Here is a 25,330-nt window from a genome sequence, read left to right as displayed (position 1 = left end):
CTTTCTTCAAGGTTTCATACTGCCACCCCACCCCACGCCCTCCCTGATGGGAAACCTTGCTGTCCAGCGGTCTATCCTGGTGCAGCCACATGGGGTGCTGTGGACTACAGGAACTAACAGTGGTGGTTGCCCTTTTCTCTAGCAGTAGTTAGGATCTAAAGTGGTCTGTTTGCGGTCTCCTCTTGCTCTGTTTCACCGCGTTGGGGGGGGCGGGATTCTCCTCTTGCTCTGTCTTTGTTTTACCGTGCGTGCGTGCGTGCGTGCGTGCGTGCGTGCGTGCGCGTGTGTGTGTGTGTGTGTGTGTGTGTGTGTGTGTGTGTGTGGTTGTTTGATTACAAAGTTTTCTGTTGTTTTTTTTTTTTTTTTAAAAAAAAACAAAGTTTGGGGTTGGGAATTTAGCTCAGTGGTAAAGCGCTTGCCTAGCAAGCACAAGGCGCTGGGTTCGATCCTCACCTCGAAAAGAGAAAAAAAAAACAAAGTTTGATTTACAAAGTACCCATTCAGAACAAAGTTTGATTTACAAAGTACCCATTCAGAACTGGGTTTCTGAGGCAGGGATTAGGATTTAAAGGCTGGGCTGGCTCGTTTTTGTTACTGTTTCCTCTAGGGTAGGTTCAGGGAAAGAAACAACACAGTACCTGAAAAGGAAATCTTGTTTCCTTCCTAAAGCTAAACAGACAGGATTTAAGAATAATTTAGAACACCTTTAATCCCAGCACTTGGGAGGCAGAGGCAGGCCGATCTCCATGAGTACAAAGCCAGCCTGGTCTACAGTGCAAGTTTAGGACCGCCAGGGCTCCACAAAGGACCACCCAACAAAGAATCATTTAGAGTTGTTACCTGTATTGTGAGCGGAAAGCAGGTAATTCACAACTAACTTCATCTTTAAGCCTCTAGTTTACGTTTTCCTGAAGAACTACATAAAGGCTTTTGGAGTTCACTGTGATCAGCTGGCTTCAATCTGAACACTCTGGAGAAAAGTTGAACTTAACAGAGCCAGCCCTACTATTGGTAGTGTGGGCCCTTAGGAAGCCTCTGAGCTGCAGCAAGGGAAAGAAAGGACAAGGTATAGACAAGGGCAGGGCAGGGAACATAGGACTATGACAGGGAAGGCAGGGCAGGTGGAGCAAAATTCCTTAAGCCTGCCGTTATGTATCTGCTCCTCCCAGCTCTATCACCAGAATTGGCTTGGGGAGGATTGAGAGATTGATAAAGTAGAGACAGATAAGACCTGGAGATAGGCATAGAATGTAGATGGAGGAATTGCCAGGACTATATGAGTCACCAGGTAGAGCTCAGTGGTTAGAACCAAGAGGGGTCCTCTGATGTACGTTAGGACCAAGAGGGGTCCTCTGATGTAGCAAGGGTTAACCTGGTAATACCATTTGGATATATACTTTGAAAATACATAGTCTGAAAATTATCTGTTCTTTTACATTTTTGACCTAACATAGAATGTGATTTTATGTTTCTGGGCTGTTGGAACAGAGTTTACAATCAGCTCCATGCTTTCAGAAGCATGATGTATCTGTGGTAATCATTCTCCACGTGAGCATCTCTTACAGTGGTAGATGTTGACTCAGAGGAAGGTGGTTTCTGGTCCAAGTTGTGACAGAAGCTATATACATCTTCAGCACGTTTGTACAGCATCTGGCAGCTGTCTCACCAAGTAACAGCCTTGCCACACCAGGCACGGCCTCAGCCATCATGCTCACGGAGCTGGATGCTGGGAGCTCGCACTTCATGCATCTTTGGGGTTTTATTTATTCATAAGACATATTAGAGTGCATGATGTGGCCTTTTACATTGGCTCTTTTTTGCTTGCTCTTTACATTGATGCAGATTGAACCCAGGGCCTTGTACATCATACACAAATTCTCTGCCACTGAGCCACACCCCAAAACAAGACCTTTGAGGCTAATGTGCAGTTACAAACTTTCCCTTTATCCTGGAACTCACAGCTCCGCCCGCGTCCCTCCAGAGCACTGTTATTTAAAATGTATACCACAGGGGCTTGGGAGACAGCTCAGTGTTTAAGAGTACTCAGTGCTCTTCCAGAGGACCTGAGTTCAGTTCCCAGCACATGTCAGGCAGCTCACAGCCATCTGTAACTCCAGCTCTAGGGGATTTGATGCCTTTGACCTCTTCTGAGTGGATACTTATACTTTATGTACATACCCACATGCAGACACACACCTACACATAATTAAAAATATATTTTTTAAAGTGTTTGCCACCACACCTGACCAATTACAAACCTGTTTTTGTTTTTAAACAAGGTTTCTCAATTATGTAGCTCTGGCTGTTCTGGAACTATGTAGACCAGACTGACTTCGAACTCAGAGATTTCTCTGCCTCTGCCTTAGAGCCCTGGGATTAAAGACATGTGCCACCATGCCCAGCCTCTAGTTACCAACATTTAACAGTCAACTACCTGAACCTGGATCACATCACAAAACAGATGATGCTGTATGAAGACTTACGACAAATGCATATGCTAATGTAGATAATTTCTGTGGTTTTTACATTAAGAAAAAGCTGCTTCAAGAAAGTCAAGAGCTAGAAGACTCAAGATGTTACAGATCTGTGTGCTATTACTGCTTGTACTGTTTTTTTGGTGTTTTTTAAAAAATAAGATTTATTTACATTAGGGGGTGTGGAGAGAGAGCTCGTTAGGGAAGAGTATTTGTTCTTGCAGAAGATGCTGGTTTGATTCCCAGCATCCACATGGTGGTTCACTCCTATCCATAACTGCAGTTCCAGGGCATCCACCCCTGTCTTCTGACCTCAGGTACCAGGCATGCACATGGTACACAGACATAATGTAAGCAAAACACTGATGTGTGTGTGCAATAATTTTTTTTAGTGTATATAGAGTGCCTTTAGAAGCCAGAAAGCGGTATCAGAGCCCTCTGGAACTGGAGTTAAGATGGCTGTGAACTGCCATGTGGGTCCTGGGAACTGAACCCAGGTCCTCTGGAAGAGCAGTCAATGCTCTAAACCTCTGAGCCATCTCTCCAGCCCTTGGTTGTTTTTTAAAGTAATCGATTATAAAAAGATATATTACATGAAGAGAGCTAATTTCAGTGAATTAGTTTTGACTTGAACAGGAAACATGTAATAACCATGAACTCTGGGAACTAGAACAGTGGATGGGTAATTGGGCAAAAGACTGTTTGGGACATTCTTGTTATGTATCTCTGGCTGGCCTTGAACTCAGGAGTCCTCCTGCCTCTGCCACCTGAGTGCTGGGATTAAAGGTACATGTTACCATGTCTGGCTGGTGAAGTGTTTTTATATTTACTGAAAAGTCACCTGTGAGGGGCTGGGATGCATTTGAGGGGCAGAGCATTTGTGTAGCCGTACAATACCCTAGGTTCATTTCCTAGCACTTCCAAAATAAAAATAAAGGTTGCCTGTCCAGAAGTTTGGCAAGGGAAGGTGCTATACAGAAAGCACACAGTACAGTGGGTCATACAGAACACATACACTGGGTCATTGGTCAGACAAGATGTGTCCAGCTTGTGTGTGTAACAGGCTTTTCCTCTTAGGGAGCTAGTGGATTAGTGAGTGCTTCTCACATGGATTATTCATTAACCCATTAAAATGTTACAGGGCTAAACAGAGCATGAGCAGTGCAAGACGGGACATCTGACTGCGAAATGCCTTGTTATTTCATGTTTGCAGTGAGAATCATTATCGGGCTTTGGGTAGAAAGGTGATTGAGCTTCGGGAATTTACCTTCCATTCATTAATGTCTCTAACTGTATTATATGCATAAAACCTGCTAGTGACTAGCCTCAAGTTCTGACTCTGCAAACTCCATTTCTAAAGCAAGTTTTGTGATACAGCACTCCCTCCACGCAGCCTGTAGAGTAAGCTTCAGGGTCCTCACAAAGCTTTTGGTCGCTGGAATTGGTAAGGGTAGGAGGGCCTCAGGGTCTCCTTTCTCCCGGGCGGACTACAACAGGGAGCAGCCGCCAGGGCAGACTCGTGACCGTTTCTTCATTGACGTGTTCCGTGCAGCTCTGAGCAGTTCTGTGTGGAAAGCCGTGGCGTCCTTCATGAGCCGATACTGGGGGCAGGCACTCAGAGCAGTATAGTCGCCCTTGACGGCCGCCCCGCCGCCGCCGCCGAGGTAGACCACCAGGTATTTGTGCAGATGAGCCTGGGTGCTGAAATCGCTACAGAAAAGGTTAAAGGCGAGGGGGAAGAGGTCCTGAGAACTCTCCCTGGCGCCGTCCTTGTCCTGGCGGCAGGCACTGTCACAGAGACTGTGGGCATCACTGGAAAGAAGGAAGACCACTTTATCTGCCGCTTGCTTCTGGGTGGTAAGCCACTGCACCGGACCCATCTGGGCTATTTTCTTCGTCTGCCATTTTTCGAGGATGACCTCACTTCTGCAGTGGTTCTGAAGGAAGTCGGTGAAGCGGCAGACGGTATGAGGGAAGCATATCTCCGATGGGTAAACCACCAGGACCTTAATGAGGGGCAGCAGCATGTTGGTAGTAGGAAAGGAAGTCTTCGCGCTCCTTTCTGTGGGGAGGAATTTTGTTAACTGAGTAGCAAATAGCAGGCCTTTCCAGTAGTCTAAACCATCCCCAATAAATGATCCCCACCAGAGAGCGTCAGCCAGGATCAGGATTTGTTCCTGCCAGAGGAGTAACAGCCCTGACAGTTCTTCAAATACCTGAAACACTGATGCTTAATTTTTTTTTTTTTTTTTTTTTTTTTTTTGATTTTCAAGACAGGGTTTCTCGGTGTAGTTTTTGGTGCCTGTCCTGGAACTCACTCTGTAGACCAGGCTGGCATTGAACTCACAGAGATCCACCTGCCTCTGCCTCCCAAGTGCTGGCATTAAAGGCGTGCGCCGCCACCGCCCTGCTGATGCTTAAATCTTAACAGCATTTTAAATGATGGGTTCTAAGCCCCCATTGGTAAATCAGACTTCATAGTCAAGCTCTGTATTTTCAGATAAACTCACAGCAGCTGTTTAGGCTTGAGGGCACCGGGTTTGAAGCAAGCTGTTAAAACTTCTGTACTTTGGCAGAGAGGGAGTTGGGTCAGCTCTGTGGTTTGTACTATTTTCTACCTGCAGGTGGTAGAGTTTCTCCATATTGCTGTAAAGTTAAGCCCCACACTGTGCTACGCTGGAGGAGATTGGAATGGGGGGCGGGCTGGGGGGAAGGTGAGGGGGGCGGGAGGGGGGAGAACAAGGGAATCTGTGGCTGATATGTAGAACTGAATTGTATTGCAAAATAAAAATTAAAAAAAAAAAAAAAAAAAAAAGACTATGTACAAAGCCACTGTACCCCTAGAGCTAACACAGCGCCAACAGCAGCCTGTAAATGCAGGTATTCCTGAGATGAAAGTTCATGTGGCTTTCTTAAAATATGGAGTTAATCTTCTGCCGTGACATAGAAGCAACTCACAGGGTACACTAAGAGGTCCTTTTTGGTTCTTTGAGATAGGTTCTCACATAGCTCAAGCTGGCCTTGAACAGTAATTAATTGAGGATGTCCTTGAACTCCTGATCCCCCTTCCTCTTCCTCCCAAGGGCAAAGAGTGCAGGTTTATGCTACCACATCTAGCTCTATTTCATTTTCAGACAGAGAGGATCTCAGAGTATCTTCAGAGTGACCACCCTTACCTTGCCTCCAGGTTAGGTAGATCCCAACTGCCAGGACCCATGTAGCCACCAGCAGCACCAGGATGAGTGGCAGCCAGCTTCCCAGAATGCTTCTATCTGCAGGAAACAGCTCAGTCACCCTTAGCAAGCAAAGCTACATTTGTCCTCTGCTTGTAAACAGATTTTTTTACTCTCCTTGGTGGAAGTTTAGATCTTTTCAAACCAAGGGCTAGAAGATCTTTAGGGGGTGTGCTGATCAAAGGTTCTTACCCAGGATCCAGGTCTCTATCAAAAAAATCGATTACTGTGGGCTGGAGAGATAGCTTGGCCATTAAAGGCTGGGCTCACAACCAATAAATACAAATATTACTGTGATGTGTGTGAATGCAGGTACACATGTGCCACAGTGTGTGTGTGTGTGTGTGTGTGTGTGTGTGTAGGTCAGAGGACATCATTAGGGCATTTGTTCTCTACATCCCCCATGGGTTCCAGGGATCAAACCCAGGTTGCAAGTGATTCTCCCCATTGAGTGATCTCCCCAGCCCTCTCCCTAGATTCTCAACAGGGAATTAAGGGACGTTCTCCAAACTCAGGTCTCTATTCCTCAAGCACAGAAGCATTTTCTGAGGTAACCAGAGTTTGACGGTGTTTTTGTGTTGGAAGAATCTGTTCCTCAGGATGAACTTACGTACATGATGCACACACAGCAGTGTGCCCACATAGACGTCAAGCTATCTAAAGCTGGTCTGGCCCCACCCATGGGCTAGTTTTAGAACGTTTTATTTGTCCATTGTTAGCAAAAAGAACTGACGCATCTCTAAATCCAGAGACATTTTCCAGAACATACTCTCAGGCACCAGGGAGGCGTCTTTGTGTGCCAGTATTCCTGATTTGTTAACCAAATAAGATTCAGAGAGAGCTGGAATACCTTGAAATGCACACTTCCTCATGGACTCACACAGTCTTTTATTCTCAGTAACTCTTTCCACAGCCTTGTGGCACTTTAAACAACCATTTTGCGCTCTTTTTACCCCTTCTGTACATCCTGCTTTTGAAAAGATAGTGTCTTCATAAATAAAGATTTTGTTCGTACTTGGTTATGAGATCTCTGGCGTAGCACAGACATTGTTCTGTCACACCAGTTCAGGGTACACAGGCAGGGACCTCTTAATGGTCCCCATGGACACAGTATAACCCGTTACATCTCAAAGGGGCCCTGTGTGTCCTGAGCCTCTCTGCTCATCCTGTGGTAATGACTGGTACTCACTGTCAGCTGGAGCGGGGAAGGGAGCACTTGTCTCTGAACAAGGCACAACTATTCCTTGGCGTCGGATGCAGTCAGGGGCACAGGTGTGGAAATACGGAGTCAGCTGAGAAAAGGGAAGTCACACGGCAGTCTTCACACTTCCAACACAAACTTTTTTTTTTTAATCCTTTCACCTCTTGGCATGGTCATCAACATTTTTCCCCTTGTTTACACTCTGTAGCACACAAACCCAGTCTGGTGACTCCAGACCCAAATACCTGCAATGCCCTTGACCTTTGTGCTTGTTACTGACATAGTGTTTTCCTTATCTAAAAGGGCGGCTACATCCTAATAAACATACAAATCTATCCCCAGGACAACAGTAGGTGAGTTCCCTGGCACTAGGAAAGTCCATGACTTCCTGAAAGCTGCAGTTGCAGTGTGCCAGGGTCTGCTTTCTGGGCCATCCTGAGCACTTCATGTTCCAGGGAGTGGAGGACAGCTCTTGGGTGTGGTTGCGCTGCACTGTGACCCTCCGTGTCGTAAACTACAGGGACCCGACAGTACCTACTCCTCCAACTTCCTCTTTCCACCTGGGCCAACTGAGGCTCCCAGAAGACCAACAGTTACTCTCCTGAGTTCAGACACCGACCTGGACTCCAGCCTTCCAGCTTCAAACCTTTGCGGCTTCACTTCTCAATTAAAACTGAGGACTTGGGGAAATAAAATGACTGTCCGATCTCAGACTTACTCTGAAGATCTTTAATATAAAATAGAAATAAAAGCGCTTTGGAAAGTCAACAGCTGCTGATCCAAACAAAAGACACCACAGCTATAGAGAGTCAGCTGTTTTATCACACCGCTATAGACTAATAAGGGGTCCCCGGCTACCCAGCTTGATGGGGACTACTGGGGAGAGACTTGCCATCCTTAAAATGCATTCAGAGGGTAGTACGTGTCAGTTGTTGAACACGTACCTAGAATTCAAGAAGTCCTAGGTCCGGTCCCTAGCTTCCCACGAGCACGTGCACATACAGAAAGCATCGGTGGTGGAGGACACAGTTCTCGGGGGACCCTCCCTTCCCCCCAGCCTCACCTGCACCACAGCACCTTCACTCTCCTGGTCCACCAGAATGGCCACAGACATCCGCGTCAGTTTATTCTGGTGCAGATAAGTGAAACACAGTCAGGCGCTAAAAGTCCCGAGTGAGTACGTAGCCCGCCAGTGACGAAGCCACTGCTCCTAGCTGACTTCTGATGCGTCGGACTATGCGAATAAGGACTCCCTTCAGAAGCCTAGAACTTCTGTCTTTAATTGGTTTTAGATTTGTCTCCAGAATGCCTACAGAGGCTTGTTTCTGCTACATCAATCAAAGTAGCCCAACATGCTTGGCCAACAGATAGCGCTGGGTCTCTGGAAAGAAAACCTATTTGAAGGATTCTGTTATCTTGGTTTGTTTGTTTGTTTGTTTGTTTGTTTGTTTGTTTTGTTTTTGGTCTTTTTTGTTATTTTGTTTTTTTGGTTTTTTTTTCCAGAGCTGAGGACTGAACCCAGGGCCTTGCGCTTGCTAGACAAGCACTCTACCACTGAGCTAAATCTCCAACCCCTATTTGAAGGATTCTGAAGTGTCTGTACGTCAAGATTCTTGAAGCCAGAGGTTGGGGGGTGGGGTGGTAATGGGGGGGGAAGTACCTCCAGCACTTCAGAAACCCCCAATGGCATGTTCATGTCGCATAGAATGAAAACGCCATATTTATTTCCAAGGGGACTGGTTGTAAAATTCACTTCGACCATCTTCTCGTTCTTCTTACAAGCAGTGATGTTTGGGTCCCACAGGCTTCCTACAAGTTGAGAGGGAACCACATGGGTGACCCGATAACCCCTCCCTTATCTGAGTCCCCAAGGGGGCTTTACAGACGCAAATCTCAATCCTTAGGCACACACCTAAGAGACTAAGAGACAGGGACTCAACTATAGTATATCTTCCAACACTGTTCCCGGGATCACAAAGTACCTGATGTCCAAGAAAGTTGAAAGACACACACACACACCCCACCTGCCAAATATCATTACTTTGCTAGAAATGGCTTCCTTGAGCTAGGAGTGGTAGGTACAGACCACAGTCTATGATACAACTCAATGCTCACCCTACATTTCGAGGTAAGAGAGCAAGGACCACTGTTTTCTCCTTTCTCGGGTGGGAGGAGGGGCCTCAGTTTAGGTATGCTCTAAAATATGGAGTCAGTGAACTGAGGCTCGGAACTTAGAGGCACAAAGACAGGCTACCAGCTGTACTGGATACAAAGGAAGGAAGGAAATATCACACAGCTTACAGGAATCCCCGGCAGATCAACGATCAGAAAGTCTGTTGCCTCACTCGTGTGACTTGCAAATAAGACTGGGCAAATTTCCAGGAACATGTATGTATAATAGCACAAGTTAGCTTCCCTGATGATGGGGCTGGTTCGGCCCCTGGCTGGGAGCTGGTTCTAGGAGTGAATTGGAGGACTCATCCTAGGTCCTGGACCTCACACCCTTAGAGTCTCAAAATTCTTTTAGAGTAATCTCTTGGTGGGAGGAATGGTCACCCCACCCCCACCGCCGCCAGCCCCACCCCCACCCCCACCCCCACCCCCCACCCCCGCAATGCCAATATCACTAACTTCAGTAGCATCATAAGACTCTACTGCTTGGAAATTTATACTCACCCTTAGAAGTTGGGAGGAGGGACTGACTATCCTAAAGCAGCTCCCTCACAATTGAGGGGCTTCTAAGAATCTAGACCATAGAGGAGGTAGGCTTTCAAGAAGGCCTCCAGGGCCTTACTTGGACAAACACTGACCCTGTTTTTTAATCCAAACAGAAGGTACCCAGAGCCCCCACTGACCACAGGTCGGTTGTAATAAGCAGGTGTAAAGGCTAGTGGGACTCTCGTCCAATCACAAAACAGCTTTCCATGGGCACTGCTGTTAAGTGGAACTTGGGATAAAGTGTTAGTTCAGGCAAGGGACAGGGGCAGTTTCCTGTTGCTGTTGCTGTGCTACGTAAACCTAAGAGTCTGTCCCAGTCTGGACAGCTGCTTAGCCCAAAGCAGCTCCTTCACTGAGCGGCTTGGACAGAGAACTTCCATCTCTACATCTCAGTTCTTTATCTGTCTGAGGCTGGATGGAACTTCATGGATCCCAGTTAGGAGTACCTCCAAATAACAAGAACAAAATGCTACATCTACTTACCCGCCTCAATGCACTGCTTTTTATACTTCATTACATGGTCTAGGCAGCCTGGGAATTTGAATGAAAGTTGTTCCATTTGAGTAAAAGGTATCTGTATTATAACCCCTTGCCCGGTACACACACACACACACACACACACACACACACACACACACACCCCACATACACTCTCTTCAGATACAAGAGAGATGGCAGATCTGAACAGGACACTATCATTTTACAGTTAAACAGAAATTCATCCACCCGTGGAAGCTGTAAGTAGTCTCACTTAAGTACAGCCTTTATCAAATCGGTCACCAACAAGTGACTTGGAAACCAAAGAGGGGGAGCTAATAATACATGTAGTTTCTGCCTCTTCCAGACATGAGGCTCTAGGTGGTGGGTACCCAGATGCCTAGTAGGCATGATCCTCACCAACAATGTCATATACTACGTCCAGATAGGACATAGTGAGGAAGATCCAATGCCTCCTGTGGGATTCATACCCAAATCTCAGATCCCTGGCCTACATATGAAATAAACATCAGGCAAACTCAAATTGGAGATGATCTATATGATATTTGATGAGGTCATGAAAACTAATGGCCAGAGAAGGCTGAGGTTTTGGCATAAGGGGCTAAATGCCTCTGGAACCGGAAGAAAATGTAATGGATAAGCAGCTGAAATCCCCAAAGCCTGGTGTTTGATTGATAGAAATATGCCGATGTTATCTTCCTAGTTTTCACAAGTGTACCCTGAAAACAGGATGCTGACGACCAGAGGAACTGAGAGCTACATGGAATTTTGTCTACTTTTACAGCTTTTCAAAAACCATCCCCAAGTAAAACTCACTTTAAAAAATCCCAGTGAGCTTTGGTGTCATCAGCTGGAAAGTACCATGGAGTAAATGGTGTGGCACCAAAGCTACCCTGGATGGCTTGAGGAGCAGAGTCAGAGCGTCACCATTGCCATGTGTACAGCCCAGGGCAAGTGCTTGGAGAGATGATGAATTCTGCATCCTGCCTGGCGCCCAGGAACATGCCTTCCCCACACTTACCTGACTTAACCCTCTCCACCCTGAGTGAGGGGTGGTTTAGTACCATGTCTGCAGATGAGAAACCCTACAGCTTTGGAGGCTTCCCAAGACTCTCTGCACCAACCCACATGCCATAACACAGAGATAGTGAGACGGACGGAATAACCCAAGAGGTGGGGGAGTTTACCTGGAGAGGTGAAGTTCGCGGACAGGGAAGGGCTGTCTTCGTTCATATTAGCATTGGGGATGTTATGGGCCTCGATGAAGTAGAGTGTGCTCGGCTCCACGGCAAAGCCTGCGTAGGAGAAGGTCCACTGCAAAGCAAGACAGGACAGTTCTGCAGTGCAAGAGCAGGGCTCTGGACGGCTGTTCTTACTTGTGAATGTTTCACATTTAGGTAGTGTGTGTGTATGTGTGTGTGTGTGTGTGTGTGTGTATGTGTGTATGTATATGCTAATGGAGGATCATGCACAGTGTGTGTGTGTGTGTGTGTGTGTGTGTGTATACACTAGTGGGGGATCATGCTACAGTGTGTGTGTGTGTGTGTATGTGTATGTATGTGTGTGTGTACACTAGTTGGGGATCATGCCACAGTGTGTGTGTGTGTGTGTGTGTGTGTATGCTAGTGAAGAATCATACACAGTTCATGTGTGTGCATGTGTATACACTAGTGGGGGATCATGCACAGTGCGTGTGTGCGTGTATGTGTGTGTATGTGTGTGTGTGTGTGTGTGTGTGTGTGTGTACACTCATGGGGGATCAGGCCACAATGTGTGTGTAGGTCAGGACAACTTGGAGGATTTGTTCTCTCTACCATGTGGATCCTATGGACTAAATTCAGCCCCCTTTTCACTTGCCATTAATCTCTATGTTCCAGCTGAAACAGGTCTCTGGTCAATGTCTATGTAGGGAATGGGCCCAGCCCAGTTTGCTGATATAACTCAGAATCGGAGAGGAGTGGCATTTTAGAGCTAGAATATAATTTAGGTCAGCTCCCCTCACTTTGTGGGACCATGAGTCTTAAAGATGCTGACATCCCCAGGCACTGGGCAGACTAATGACGTTTAAACCCAGGCAGGCATCTTGCTCTGCATCATCAGGCTATTCATGATTCTCAAGCAAAGGGCCCATCTGTCAACCACAGCCATGGGCCTGCAAGCGCTTACTTTGCCGCCGGAAGGTCTGGTCTGACTTCGGAAGGCCTCTGTGTAATCACACCTCACACAGCTGTACGACTGCATGTTGCTTATGCCAGTCACACAGATCTTGGTGGCCTTCAACAAGCGGATGCTGGCTGCAGAGACAGGGAAGTGGGAAGGTGTTTTATTAGCACTTATGTGGCTCAGGCAGTACTCTATCCTTTAAATGCTTCATCTCAGCTGGTGGGTACCGTGGCATCCAATGTGCAGATGGGGTGAATGAGGCTTTGGGAGTCTTGCAGGGGGGCAGGTACTCTGCCTGAGCTTTCACAGCTCAGCAGCAGCAGATGCAAACCCAAATTCCAAAGCCCAGGAGCTCTTTACTCCTTCTAGGTTGGCCTGAGTTGTACAAAGTGCCCGTGGTTAGTGATGCCATCGGCCCCATTCTAGGTCTCTTGAGGGTGACAGATTGCTTGGGGGGTCTGTCCATATCCTAAGGTTGTCTTTCTGTGCATACATATGGGTACTTCCGTTGGATGTGTCTAAGAATGGGATTAATGGGTCCTATACACTGCATATTTCTAGTTTAGAAGATGCTTTGGACTTTAGCTTTGGCTGCCTTTTTTTTTTCTAAAAAAAAAACCTGCCCAAACATCAGTCCCAGACTGGGCCTATTTTGACTGCCCTATGCCCATGCAGACCATTCTTTGTCATGGGTCTGTTTCTCTATCTCTATCCCTACTTTTCCAAGTTCCCTTTAAAGTGCCTAACAACATTGACCAAAGACCTGCTTGGTGTGGTGCCAAAGCCTATTGTAGCATCTCATAGGAGTCTTTTGGGGTCCTGCCCTGGTCCCTCTGGCCACCCCACTCACATAGAGCGCAACTCCCTTTGAGGCATCCCTTCACATTGCTTGTGGCTGCCTTTCTTACTACTCTGAAAAATGTACTGATGAAGTCTGTCATTGACTCATTTCCCCAGGTAAATGGATCCTTCTCCTGGCTCTCTCACCATCACTGTAAGTTTTTGGAGACAAGGTCTCACCCTGTAGCCCACTGTCCTGGAACCCAGTATATGCCCCAGGCTGGTCTCAAACTTGCCACAATCTCCCTGTTAAAGTCTCCCAGGGACTGGGTAAATGGACTCTTGACTAAACCAAGTTTAACGTGGGCAAATGGAAACCACAAGCAAAGGCATTACGGTCCCAGCATTGACTTGTCTAGGGAACTTACATGTTGCTTTCTGCATAATCTGGAGGAAATACCAAGACTTCCATGATGCCATTTGGGGAGTGGGAAATTAGCCCAAGCCAGAGCTTTTCCTAAACTAGGGGAACCATCTCTTCAGTGAAGTCTGACTGCAGAATGACACTGCTCACCAGTGGCTTGGCACATTTTTACAACCAGCAGATGCCACAAACTGCCCAACCCCGGGTGCTGCCTGGGCTTCCTTCCTTCCTTTCAATCACTTCCGAGCCAGAGTAGCCCCCAAACCCCCACCCTGGCTTTGAACCTCTAGCTCAGTTTTGTTCTTCCATGTGCTACTGTAGGCATGATCACTGACACAACTGTATAGCTCTTTGGAGTCTGGCAGCTTGTATTTGTGACATCCATATTGTTACATACACAAAGAGAATTCTCATTGTTGAGTTGCAAAGTTTCCACTTTGTGGTTCTTTTAGGCTCTTGGTCACCTGGATGGTGTTATGAACAGTGTTACCGTACACATCCTAGGATGTGTCTTTGCTTTGTATGCCTATGTATGTGGTACGTGCCTAGGAGTGGAATTAATGGGTCCTATATCCTTCACATTTCTGGTTTAGTAGATACTTTGACTGATGCAAACTTACCATCTGCCCGGAGTATCCAGCTTATGTTCATCAAAATTGAAAAATCCTCTGGTGCAACCCTTGTTTTAACAAGTTCCACTTGGAGGTCCCTCAAGTCTCCTGGGGTGAGTGTGTGTTGGACCATCCACTCTGGAGATGGCCCTGGGGAAAGGCAGGAAGACTTCCTATGACACTCCTATTTCAGGCTCAGTCGGAAGTTATTTCCTCCAAGTGATCTGTCCTGTTCCATCCCAACTCACTTCTGCTAAAAAAAGCCAAACTTCTTCTGGATGCTGGCTTATTTATACATCTGAATAAATTCTCTCCATTTCATGGTCCCAAACTATATAGCACTTGGGGTGTTCCAGGTGTGCGTGCATGCATGTTTAGTTTGACACGTTCACTAACGTCAGTCCTGATTTCTCCATGCCTCAGGCCTGGACTCAGACAGCTAGCTCACATCACAACCACTTTCTCAACTCTTCACCTTTGCTGCCATCCACCTCCCCCTCCTGCTCACTCTCACCATTCACATTTCTTGGGCAAAACCCATTCATTCTTCAAAGGCTACCATGTCGGGTACCTATGTGTAAAACATTTGCTTCCTAGTCCCAACAATAAATGGTGTAGCCCCTGCCACCACAATGGATGTCCCTCTCTGGAGTGGCAGCCACTGCTTCCCACTTAGCACGGTGAGTTCCACTCTGCCTGTGCGCTAATTCACCGGGAGCCCAGCCCATCTCAAACACACCCTTACTCCCCAAACTCTGCCTTGAAAACCTCACTCGCGTTTGCTAACAAGGCACTGCATCACCAAGTGCCTGGTCTACCAAGACCTGCTGCCTGATTCAGACCTTCTTAATGTCCAAATGCGCTTCCAAATATCCATTCTCTAATGCACCTACCAGTCTCAGGGCCACATTGAATAGTCTGCGGGAAAGAGAGAAACCAAATGTCATGTTGAAGCTGGCAAACCACAATGCTCTTTTTACCAAATTAGGCAAAACACCATCTTTTTCCTTAGACGCATGCACAAGTGACAAGTTTTCAACGAAAAGATGAGCTGGGAGGGGGAGAGATGTCTCAACAGTTAACACAGCACACTGTTCTTACAGAGGACCTGTGTTCAGGTCCCAGCTCGCACATCAGACAACTCACATCTGCCTATAACTCCAGCTCTAGAACTCAACGCCTCTGGTTCCTGAGGACATGTTCACAGGCATTCACACTCACGTACACATACATACACACACACACACACACACACACCTTCCCTGCCTTAGATTACTGATGGCCATTGTGAGGTACTTTAACTATCTACTGTTTAACTGCTGGTTTTCAGGACAGTGTAATATGTATTGATTTCTCCAAGTGAACCTTTGGCTGTGCAGAGAGGAAAGCGGGTAGCAGTGGAGCAGCCCGCCATGCCTTCCCCAGGCTCATATCATACTTCTGTTTTGATCTAAGACTCAGCTGAGCTACTGAGAAAACCGGGGGCAATTGTGATTTCATCACATCTTTCTAAAACAGCTTTCAAAAAGTAAAACTCCTCAATGTCTAAGAAAGGCCAGTACTCAATAAACCCTTTGAGGCTTACACAAGGAAAATAATGAATAGTATGGTTCGGGAATAGTATAGTGAGCCTCAAACATTTATTTCAGTTGTTAGCGATCTTCAGTGGTAAGATCCAATGTGACAGACCCAGAGGACTCCAGGATCCCAGCTTCCTCATTTCCAAAGACCTCGTGACAGCAGAAAACAAAGGTTTTGGTGGGGCAAATTTGGTTTGGGTGAAGTCATCCATGGTCCTTTGCTTTATGGCATTCTTTTTAAACAAATGAGCCATCTACTAGGAACTAAGATCTAGTTGAAAGGTAATGAGAGGAGATACAGGGAAAAGCCAAGCAACAGCATGACCATTCACAAAGCCCATTCGGTTGTCCTCACAGCAAATGCCCCCAGGACAGTTTTCTGTTGTATAGAGAGGGCAAGGACAGTAGCTGGTGGCTTCAGGACGCCATATACTAGCTTTGGCTTTCCCAGCAATCAAGGAAAAGCAAGCAAGCAGACAGGTACAGTGTGTCCTGACCACCCAAGAGGTGGGTCCGCACAGGTGTGACCGAAACTGTCTAGTCACCATGAACCAGGAGGTGAGGCACGGCACCTGTGTGAGTCCACCATTTTATTAAGGAGAATACTAAGACTCGATGGGCCCAAATGTCCAAGGTGGCATCTGTGACAGATATCAATCTCATGTCTCCAGTAAGATGCCTTCCAGGCTAGGAATAGAGGGATGATGAAAGTGCAAGGTAACCATTATGGTTACCTCAGGGGTGCAAATCTGGCCCCTTCCAGAGGGTGGTCCATGGACAATTTCCTAGAAACACGAGCTGTCGGGTCTTACGCCTGTCAGGGTTCTGGTAAAAGGATGGGAAACCAAGAAAAAGGGCGCTCATATGGAGACGGGGATGCTTACCGGCTCTTGGGGCACGGTGCTCCCGCACACTGCAGCCAGGCTCAGCAACACCAGCAACATGACCCAGCCACCGCCCACCACCACGCGGAGCTGGGGCGGGCGGTTCAGGGTCCTCTTATCCAGGTGCCCGCCCGCGGCAGCTCTCTCCGGGCTCCGCCTCCTACAATGCCGCCCTGCCCTAGTTGGGGCGGGCACTGGCCGGGTCCCAGGACCGTAAAGTGGCAGCCCTGTCGCCCGCGGGGTTCGCGGGGGTGGGCGGGGTGCGAATGACTCGGGCCGGGGAGTACGGAACTCTGGCAGCCGGGGCGACGCGCGTCGAGCCCCGCGCACAGGTGTGTGCCGCAAGCTAGGAGGGGCGACCGCACCCACGCCCCGAGACCGACCGAGCAGCCCGGCCCTTCCCGAGGAGAGCACGCGACGCTCCAGGCCGCCAGTTAAAGCGCAGAGGGCGAGGACGGCCACCGTCTTCTCTGTGCGCCCGGCTCCTGCTCTCCAAGGCCCCCTGCCCAGGTACGGAGCTGTCCCTGGTGAGTAGCAGGTCGGGAGGACCTGGAGCCTCCTTTACCCAAAAAGAGTCCCAGAAAGACAAGGGGGGAGGGACTCGAGCCACCGAAACCTCCTCGGCTTCTTTGGGGAAGCCTTTGACAGGAACTTACAGTTACAATGTAATATTGATAGGAATCTCTACCCCGGCTGCTCAGGCTTTCTGGTTAAGTGTATTTCTGTAGAATGAGGTCTGGCGGTTACATCTGGGGTCCCGAAGCTGGTGCCTCAGCACTGTGGGTTCAGAGCTGAAGTTCTGACATTTGGCAGGGCTGCTGCGTGAATGAAACTTTTTCCTGCTCTCCACCTCTCAGACCTTAATTCTGGGAAGGTGGCCCAGAGACCATCCTTTGGAGATGAAATCGCTTAGGAGGGGACTAGTCCAGTATTATTTGGGATTAGACAAGGGCTGCAGAGCCTGGAATTCAGCTGCTTCAGCCCTTCATAGGTCAGTGACTGTTGCTATTACCAAACTTGTAGATAGTGGAATTGGAGGGAGCCCTAGGGTAGAAGTCCTGCTTGACTTGTCCCTGTTGAGAGGTTAGATGGAGTCAGGCAGCTGTGATTGCCAAAGCCCTACTGGGATATAGACTCAGTTTACCTGTGAGACTCAGGTGAAGGTTCTGTTTCTGATCCACATGGACAGGCCCAGTCCCCAGCCTCTGTGGGATTGCAAGGAATAGCTTCCTGAGAGAATTGTTCTGATTCCTGACCCAGGAGGTTCACAGAAGGGAGGTGTAGCCTCACCCCGCCCATCCCCGCCCTGGAACTGAACCACCCTGGGGCCCTTCCTCAACCTTTGTGAGCTGCTTGGGCCCAGTGGTCCCTGGGAACATTTCTAGCTCTCAGGGTGGCCTTACTGAACAGTAAACACTTGCTGGCTGCCAGGGTGCAAAGGTGAACCGCTGATGCATGCTCTTTGTCTAGAGAGGAGTGCAGCGAGAGGAGCAGGTCAAGGCCAAAGTGCCTGCCCTGACACAGGAGCAAAGGGGAAGTGGCCGTGTTTTCCAGTTTCAGTCTGAGAACTTTGTCTTACGGGGCTGCGGGACCGGACCGATGTTTAGCTGGCAGGCAGTCTTCAGTGTTGGAAAACTTGGGTGTCTGCGTAGCGAGTTGGAGAACATACCCTCTCAGACAAGCAAGTCACAGCTGACTGCCAACATGTGTTCATTCAGGGAGTAGCTGAGTGCCAACACCTGGCCAGGCTTGGAGCCGGCCTGGCAGAACATGCCCTGCTGTAGTAAGCTCAGGGCAAAGGTCAAGGGCTTTGGGACAGCCGGGATAGAGAGGTCAGGCCCAGGGATAGGTCTGCGAGTCAGCCATTTTTTGGCCCTTGAGGGATAAAGGTGGGTAGGAGGCATTTCATCTAGCATAAGAACTCCTGGTGTCACATGAACACCGAAAACCCAGAGTGGCCTTTCCTGACCTTGGCAAGGGAAGGTAGGGCAAACGTGAGGAAATGGCTTGTGGTGGGTATAGGATAGTTTTGTTTTGAGAAAGGGCTCAGGCAGCTGGCTGGGTTCCTTCTCTAGGAGAATCTGGTGGCAGAGGAGAGAGGAAGAGTGGGTGAGGTGATGGTAGGAAAGGGGTTGTGGATATGGGAGAATGCCCAGGCAAGAGTGCCAGACAGCCTCCTGACACAGGGGGAGCAGTTTCCCCCACCAGTGATGACGGGGTTCGGGATGACACTACCCTGACTCTGGAACAGGAGTGTGTACCTGTGGCCTGTGGTCAGGACATCAGAGTGGGCAGTGAAAGGAAATATAAACGGTCCTGCAGTCAGAGATGGGGTCACACCTGGGCCAAGAGGATGTACCTGTCTATCTTCGGGAAATTCTATCCTGTCTCAGGCCACAAGTACCCACCCCACCCTCCAATGATCCTTGTGAACATGCAGCCTCTAAGGTGATCTGCTGGGAAGGTCCTGCTTGCTTAGATGCCTCCTAGCCCCTACAGTGCTTAGCTTCTTCTCCTGGGTGTATGGCAAGCTCTTGTTCTTCTCAGAGGTTTCCTTTCCTGAACAATTAAGTGAGTGAGCCACCAGGATAGTGAAGAGCTGACTGGAATCCGAAGGAGGCATTCTTGGGAGATTCTCCACATGTCTTCGGTCATAGATTCAGTCTCTAAGTATATAGGAGCCACCTGGCACAAGAAGTCTTCCTGTCCAGGTGCCCGGTGGGTGTTCCTTAAATTCCAGAATAAATTAGCACACGCCTTCCTCCAAGGCCATGCCTAACTCTGCATGCCCAGGAAGATTGCTTTGGAATTCTGCCATCATGTAGGGGGAAGCTCACAGTTTGTCTGTCACCTGGATTTCGAACAGGCTCTGCGATGCTACTGCAGCTGAGACTCCCAAGATTCACTTGCTATCTCTCGGCCATGACCAAAGCTCTTGGTCTCTTGCTACCTCAGTTTCCCCATGCACCTATGACATGGAACTCTGTCACTCTAGCAGACCCAGCAAGGAACTCAGAAGAAACCAGAGTCAGGAAAGCAAGTTGAAGGTTTTAAATTCACTGCATGGACGTAGAGCAGGGGACATAAGACAATTAAACTTTTAATTCTAATATCTCCATGTTCCCAAGTGGGGAAATTCCCTTGTGCCCATAACCTTTGTTAACTCTGCTGTAGCCAACCTGGAGAGAACAAAGCTCTGAGGGTTGTTGACATACTGAGTCTAGTTTCCACCCACACAGGTGGAATTTTCCACTTTGTTTTTTTTGCAAATACTTATCAAGTCTCTGGGCGGTTAACAGTGGCTTCATTGTCTTGTGAAGGGGGAGCTGGTTCTAGTGAATACCGCCTGCCTGCCAGGGCTCTTTGGCCAGCCCCAGCTGGCACAGCAGTCACTGGAGTACCCTGGCCTCTGTTGCCACCTCTGCCCTCTGTTCCACTCCAGCTATTTGAACTTGGACTTGGCTAATTTAATGCTAGCTTTGAGCCAGAGACCCTGAGGGCTTGCACTCCCTGATTTCCAGTATGGGCGTAGAACTCCGTATAGTCTCTGCCCCAGTAGGAGGGGCTGGCACAGAAGAAACCCAGACTCAGGCATGATTATAGTTCAGTGTTAATGCCACCCCAGCCAGGTCCTGGAGGTGAAGCCATGTCAGGGCATGGCCTGTTTGTTCATGGCGGTGACCTCCGTCTCGTGGACACTTGTGTTGATTTCCATGTTTGTTATTATCACACTGGGGCTCTGAAGAACATACAGACCTCAGAAGAAATGGGTCCTTTTTCTGCACCAAGTCTCACTCTAGGCGGAGTCGGCCACATAGGGATGCAAGGAAAGGCAGTTACTGTGTTGGAAGTAAGCGTGATGTGATGGGTATTGTTCACTGACAGCTGGATGAGCTTGTAGTTGATGTTATTATTGGTCGTAGCTGTAGGCTCACATGCCGTGGAAGAGAAAATGGGATGCATTGATGAGATTAAGTAAGAAGCAGGGTAGAGCCGGGTGGTGTTGGCGCACGCCTTTAATCCCAGCACTCGGGAGGCAGAGCCAGGCGGATCTCTGTGAGTTCGAGGCCAGCCTGGGCTACCAAGTAAGTTCCAGGAAAAGGTGCAAAGCTACACAGAGAAACCCTGTCTCGAAAAACCAAAAAAAAAAAAAAAAAAAAAAAGAAGCGGGGTAGAGTTCAGGACGTGGACTGTGAACTGGGTGAAATTTCCCCGGGCTTTGAGCTTTGTAAAAGAATTTTTTTAATTCTTTTAACTTTATCATTTTTTTATAAGTCTTATTGTACAGCACAGGTTGATTTCTAAATCATGATGCTCCTGCCTTAGCCTTTACCCTAAGTGCTGGGATTATAGGTATGTTCCTAGGCTCAGCAATTTTTCCTTTCGCCGCCCCCCCCCCATAAAAACAAGAAACTAAGACGTAGATAGCTGTTTCCATTTAAAAGATTTATTTAGTTTTATTTTGCGCATATGAGGGTTTGCCTGCATTTATGTGTATGCACTCATGCATGCCTGGTGCCCATGGAGGCCAGAAGAGAACATTGGGATCCCTTAGAACTGGAGCTGCATGTGATTGTGAGCCACCATGTGGATGCTGGCAACTGAATCCAGGTCCTCTGCAAGAAGAGCAAATGCTCTGAACCACTGAGCCCCTGCTCCAGCCCCATTTCCATTATATAAGTGAAGAAACAGTCCCAGAGAGGCTGCATCCTGAGTGGGATTGAGCTGTAACTACAGCCCAAGGGTCTTGACTTTGATTTCTCTCCTAAAGTCTGTGACTTGAACATGGACCCCCAATGTATAAGATGTACTTAAATGTGTGTTTATTTTATAAGTTGATAATTTGTGTTTTTATTTGGCATGATTTTTTTCCCTCCCCTGAAGGAGAACAATGACAGAAATGTATTCTAGAAGCCGGGGCTGTGGGAGCTGGGCGATCTCTAACCTGATTTATTTCTGCAACTAGTGATAGCATAGCTTTCATTTTTTTAAGCTGTTCTCCTTGCTGTCATGGGACTTCCTGTGGTTAACTTTATTCAGAAGTTTAGAAGGGGGCAGGTATGGAAGTTGGGCATGATCACAGCTGTAAAGGGCCTTGAGCAGGGCAGGTACTATGGACCCACATCCTATTCTCACTGGACTTGGAGGTGGCTTGGTGCTCCATGGCTGGTAGTATGCAGGTGAGCATGGGTTTCATACCACATAGGCTTTAAGGAACTCTTAATGTAACTAGAGTTTTAGGCAAAAATCTGGCTCCAGCAACCCCGGCAGGTTAGAAGAGTAATGGGGAAAAGCAGAGAGAGGAGGGCTGAATCGGCATGGCCACATTGGGAAGGATGGGGAACGAGTCTAGTGATCCTCAACCTAGTTTTCTTTAAGAATTGGGACTTGCAGTCCTGATGAAGGTGTGGTCTAGCTGGTCATGGTCTCAGTTCTGGTTCTGCAATGTGGTCTGAAGAAGTCTTTAGTGCCCAAGGGGACAACAATCTTGATTGAAGATCCAAGATACGGCCTCACCCTGGGATAATTGTCCTCCTCCAGGGTTGGTCTGTCCTGGGAGGTTCTGCTGTTGGTGGGATCCAGGGTGACTGCAGGTTTAAGACAAGAACTAACTTAGCCCTTTGCCTTCGGTCTTCAAGGGGGACCAGATAGGCTAGGTGGACGGTCACTCTTATTCACGTACCTCTGCAGAGTCAAGCAGGGATGTGAACCAAAGTTAACAGGACACACAACATGAAGGCAGAGAAGCCAGGCTTTTTTTGTCCTGCGTTCCCTGTGAGCCCAAGTGGGGCGGGAGTTCTTTGTAAGAGACACTTCCACAGTGCCTGTTGCTTTCTGTTGAATCTGAATGAAGTACTGGAGAGACATTGCAAGGATGGAGAGAACTAACAGGTTTGGGGAGGCTCCAGCATTCAGGTACAGTTTATAAGATGCTGTAATTCTCTGTGGTGAAGGAGTAGGTGTTCGCTTCCTTCCTTATTTTCAGATTTTTAATTTCCCAGGGGCTGATTTTTAAAACACACTGAAAATCAATCCACATAATAAACAAGCCCCACAAAGTAAAAGCTGTGTCCATCCATCTCAACACCAGCACAGTAAGGTCACTCAGCCAGATGCCCGGGGAACCTTCTCAACTCTGCCTTGCTTCTGTACTTATCTTCCACAGACAATCAGGATAGTGTGTGGGCCGCCCCAGTGGAGACTGCACTGTATCCTGTCACTTCAGACGCGAGGGTTTGTTAACTGAGAAAGTTCTCTGACTTGAAAGACAGCTGCAGCAACACCTCTGCAGAATGTCCCAGGCTCCTGGGAAGAGTTAGCAGGGTCTGTCCCTTACCCTGCCCCTCAGCTTGTCTGTGCAGGTAGACCAGGCTTCTGCCTCCTGGCTGGGCTCTCTTTCCCTCCTTGTTGGTGATATTTGAGATCCTGAATCAACAGTGGCTGAAATTCCCCCTTGTATGGAAATTTGGAAGCATATGCAAATTTAGCTAGGGGGAAGTGAGAGTGGGGGACCCCTGTTCTGCTCCCTTCTCTAAGTTTCCTGCCTTCCTATCACCTGTGGGTAACCCTGGTTTTTTTTTTTTCTCTCTCATTCTAATCTTTGTGATTTTTTATTCATAATCTGCAATGTAAATGTTATGCAAATACAGTGTTGAGGAAATAACAAAAAATGTCTACATATGAGTATCATTTTTTTCTGCCAGTTTTTTCCATTTGTATGTTTGAAAGGGTGTTAATTAGCATCACCCCAAGATCCATCGTCACATCTGACAGACAGTGGTTTCTTACCTTCCTTAGATCTGTCCTCCGGGTTCTAGTCCCCAGGATCTAGTTAAAAGCCACATGACCAGACACAGGCATACATATTCTTTATTTCTCTCACAAATGGTAGATCCCCACCCCCCACCACCACTATTTTTATTTACTTGAGGTTATTTTTAAGAAGTGTGTGTGGTTTCCCCACCTGGATTCTGTGGACAATGTCCCTCTGCATGCTACTCTGTTTTCTGTCTTTTCCTGTGCTGGATGGGAGATGCTTGCTGTATCTGAAATTATGATGGCATTCCAGTTTAAGTGTTAATTAGCATCACTGAGGATTTCCCGGGCAGGGTATTTCCTAGGTGGCATTGCCATCTTCCTTGTAGACTCTGTCCCCAGTTGTCAAGAGCTGTCATTTGTTTTCCCTTGTCTCCTTTGCATGATGTCATTTGGTGAGGGCCAAGCTGACCCTTTGCCCTTTGCTTTCCCCACCTCTTCTGGTTCCCGGAACCCCTCGTTCTGAGGACATTCCAGCAGCTGCTGTGGAGAACTGTAGTGGGAGGTGCAGGAAGGGGAGTGACATCAGGACACTGTTAGGACGCTGTGGGGAGGGTTCCAGGGAAGGAGTCGTGGGGCCTGGCCAGGCAGGGTCGGTGGGATAGACAGAAGTGGATACGCAGTCACTGAAGAATCAGTGTCCCTCCGTACCACGGTCTCCATCTCCAGGGCCCCTCTGTACCACGGTCTCCATCTCCAGTGCCCCTCTGTACCACTCCATCTCCAGGGCCCCTCTGTACCACGGTCTCCATCTCCAGTGCCCCTCTGTACCACGGTCTCCATCTCCAGAGCCCCTCTGTACCACGGTCTCCATCTCCATCCCTTCCCACTTTCATAGCAAGTTTTCACCCTGTCTGTACCTGCTGCTGGCAGCTTTAGGCTCCCTCATTGCTGTTGGTAAACGAAACAACCTCCCAGTTCCCTGATGGGTAAAGGTTGATAACACAAGTCCTCCAGGCTGCCGTTCTTCTGATGGCTCTGATACCTGTCCTGGGCCTGTCACAAGAAGGGCCTTTAACAGCCCTGAAGAATCATTCATTTTCTTCTTGTTGCCCTGTGACTACACAAGAGCCCAGGCACCGAGGCCCGCGCTTGCTCAGCTGCAGCCAGCACGCCATGTCCCCATCCGCCCTAAGGCTCTCTCTGCTGCCCAGTCCACTCGGGCAGGTACACCTCAGCACAGTGTGTGTGTGGAACTCCTAACTGGAGTGTACACCCTTAGCCAACCCAGCTGCTTCCGCCCCCCTCTGCTGCTCACTTACCTCTGGGAGGGCCCCCAGCGATAACCTTGCTGCGTTCTATCTACACCTTCCTTACATACACCTTGGGCAGTCAGGGTCAATCCCTACATAAGCCTTCAAGGGAAGGAAGTGCCAGGTGGCCCCTCCACTCCCCCAACACAGAAGCGACTTGCCCCCTGGTTGGCAGTACAGTGGCCGCTTTCTCATCACTGTGGTGGCTGAAGAGTGGAGAGGTTTAGAGTGATTTGTAGTTCAGGGCGTGTAGTCTGTCACGGCAGGGGAGGCACGGTGGCCGAGAGGGTCAGTTAGTGGGTACCAGAGCTTGTAGCAATGGCTTCCTGCATGATGCCAACAAAGAGTGCGTCAAGCCAGAGCGGGGCTGCGCTGTAGCCTCCAGGCCCACACCCAGTAACCCAGTGCCACCAGCCCCGTCTCTCTCTGCCCCTAAGCTGCCAACCTCCTAAAAGAGAACTGTCAGCTGGGACCGAGTGTTCAAACACGTGAGCCGTAGAGGCTATTTCCCATTCACACTATGAAAGGCAAGTGGGGGTCTAGCCCATGTTAGGTCCCCAGGGTTCCCCACCCGTGTTCTGCTTTTGGTGAAGACCGCCACAGGGAAAGAAGGGAGATCACAGAGAAAGTATGGATGGGCACAGAGGGCAGATTCTTGAACACAGAAGCTTGTGCGCCCCCCTGAGCGGGAGCAG

At 48.4% G+C, this 25,330-nt stretch overlaps 2 protein-coding genes across 3 annotated transcripts in view; one reads left to right on the top strand and one right to left on the bottom strand.

The window, feature by feature from the left end:
- Window positions 1-451: 451 nt before the first annotated feature.
- Il17rb (interleukin 17 receptor B) lies at window positions 452-16,884 on the bottom strand. The gene is made up of 11 exons (XM_059273962.1): window positions 16,567-16,884; window positions 14,996-15,020; window positions 14,112-14,252; window positions 12,291-12,418; window positions 11,312-11,438; window positions 10,110-10,157; window positions 8,569-8,717; window positions 7,972-8,037; window positions 6,897-6,999; window positions 5,651-5,746; window positions 452-4,536 (listed from the first exon to the last, which is right to left on the bottom strand). Exons 1-11 carry the CDS (start codon window positions 16,624-16,626, stop codon window positions 3,962-3,964), a joined length of 1,518 nt encoding a protein of 505 aa, XP_059129945.1. The 5' UTR covers window positions 16,627-16,884; the 3' UTR covers window positions 452-3,961.
- The window catches only part of Chdh (choline dehydrogenase), a 31,453-nt gene continuing 22,957 nt past the window's right edge, over window positions 16,835-25,330 (top strand). The window contains exon 1 of one of the 2 annotated variants that reach the window (XM_059273960.1): window positions 16,835-17,076. The gene's annotated coding sequence lies outside the window, so the exon portion shown is untranslated. Of the gene's footprint in view, window positions 17,094-25,330 lie in introns of both variants that reach the window. The other variant, XM_059273961.1, reaches the window with a different exon arrangement.

This window comes from Peromyscus eremicus, chromosome 9, assembly GCF_949786415.1.
Source record: "Peromyscus eremicus chromosome 9, PerEre_H2_v1, whole genome shotgun sequence".
NCBI classification, from domain to species: Eukaryota; Metazoa; Chordata; class Mammalia; order Rodentia; family Cricetidae; genus Peromyscus; species Peromyscus eremicus.
This window is presented reverse-complemented; position numbering and strand designations above follow the sequence as displayed.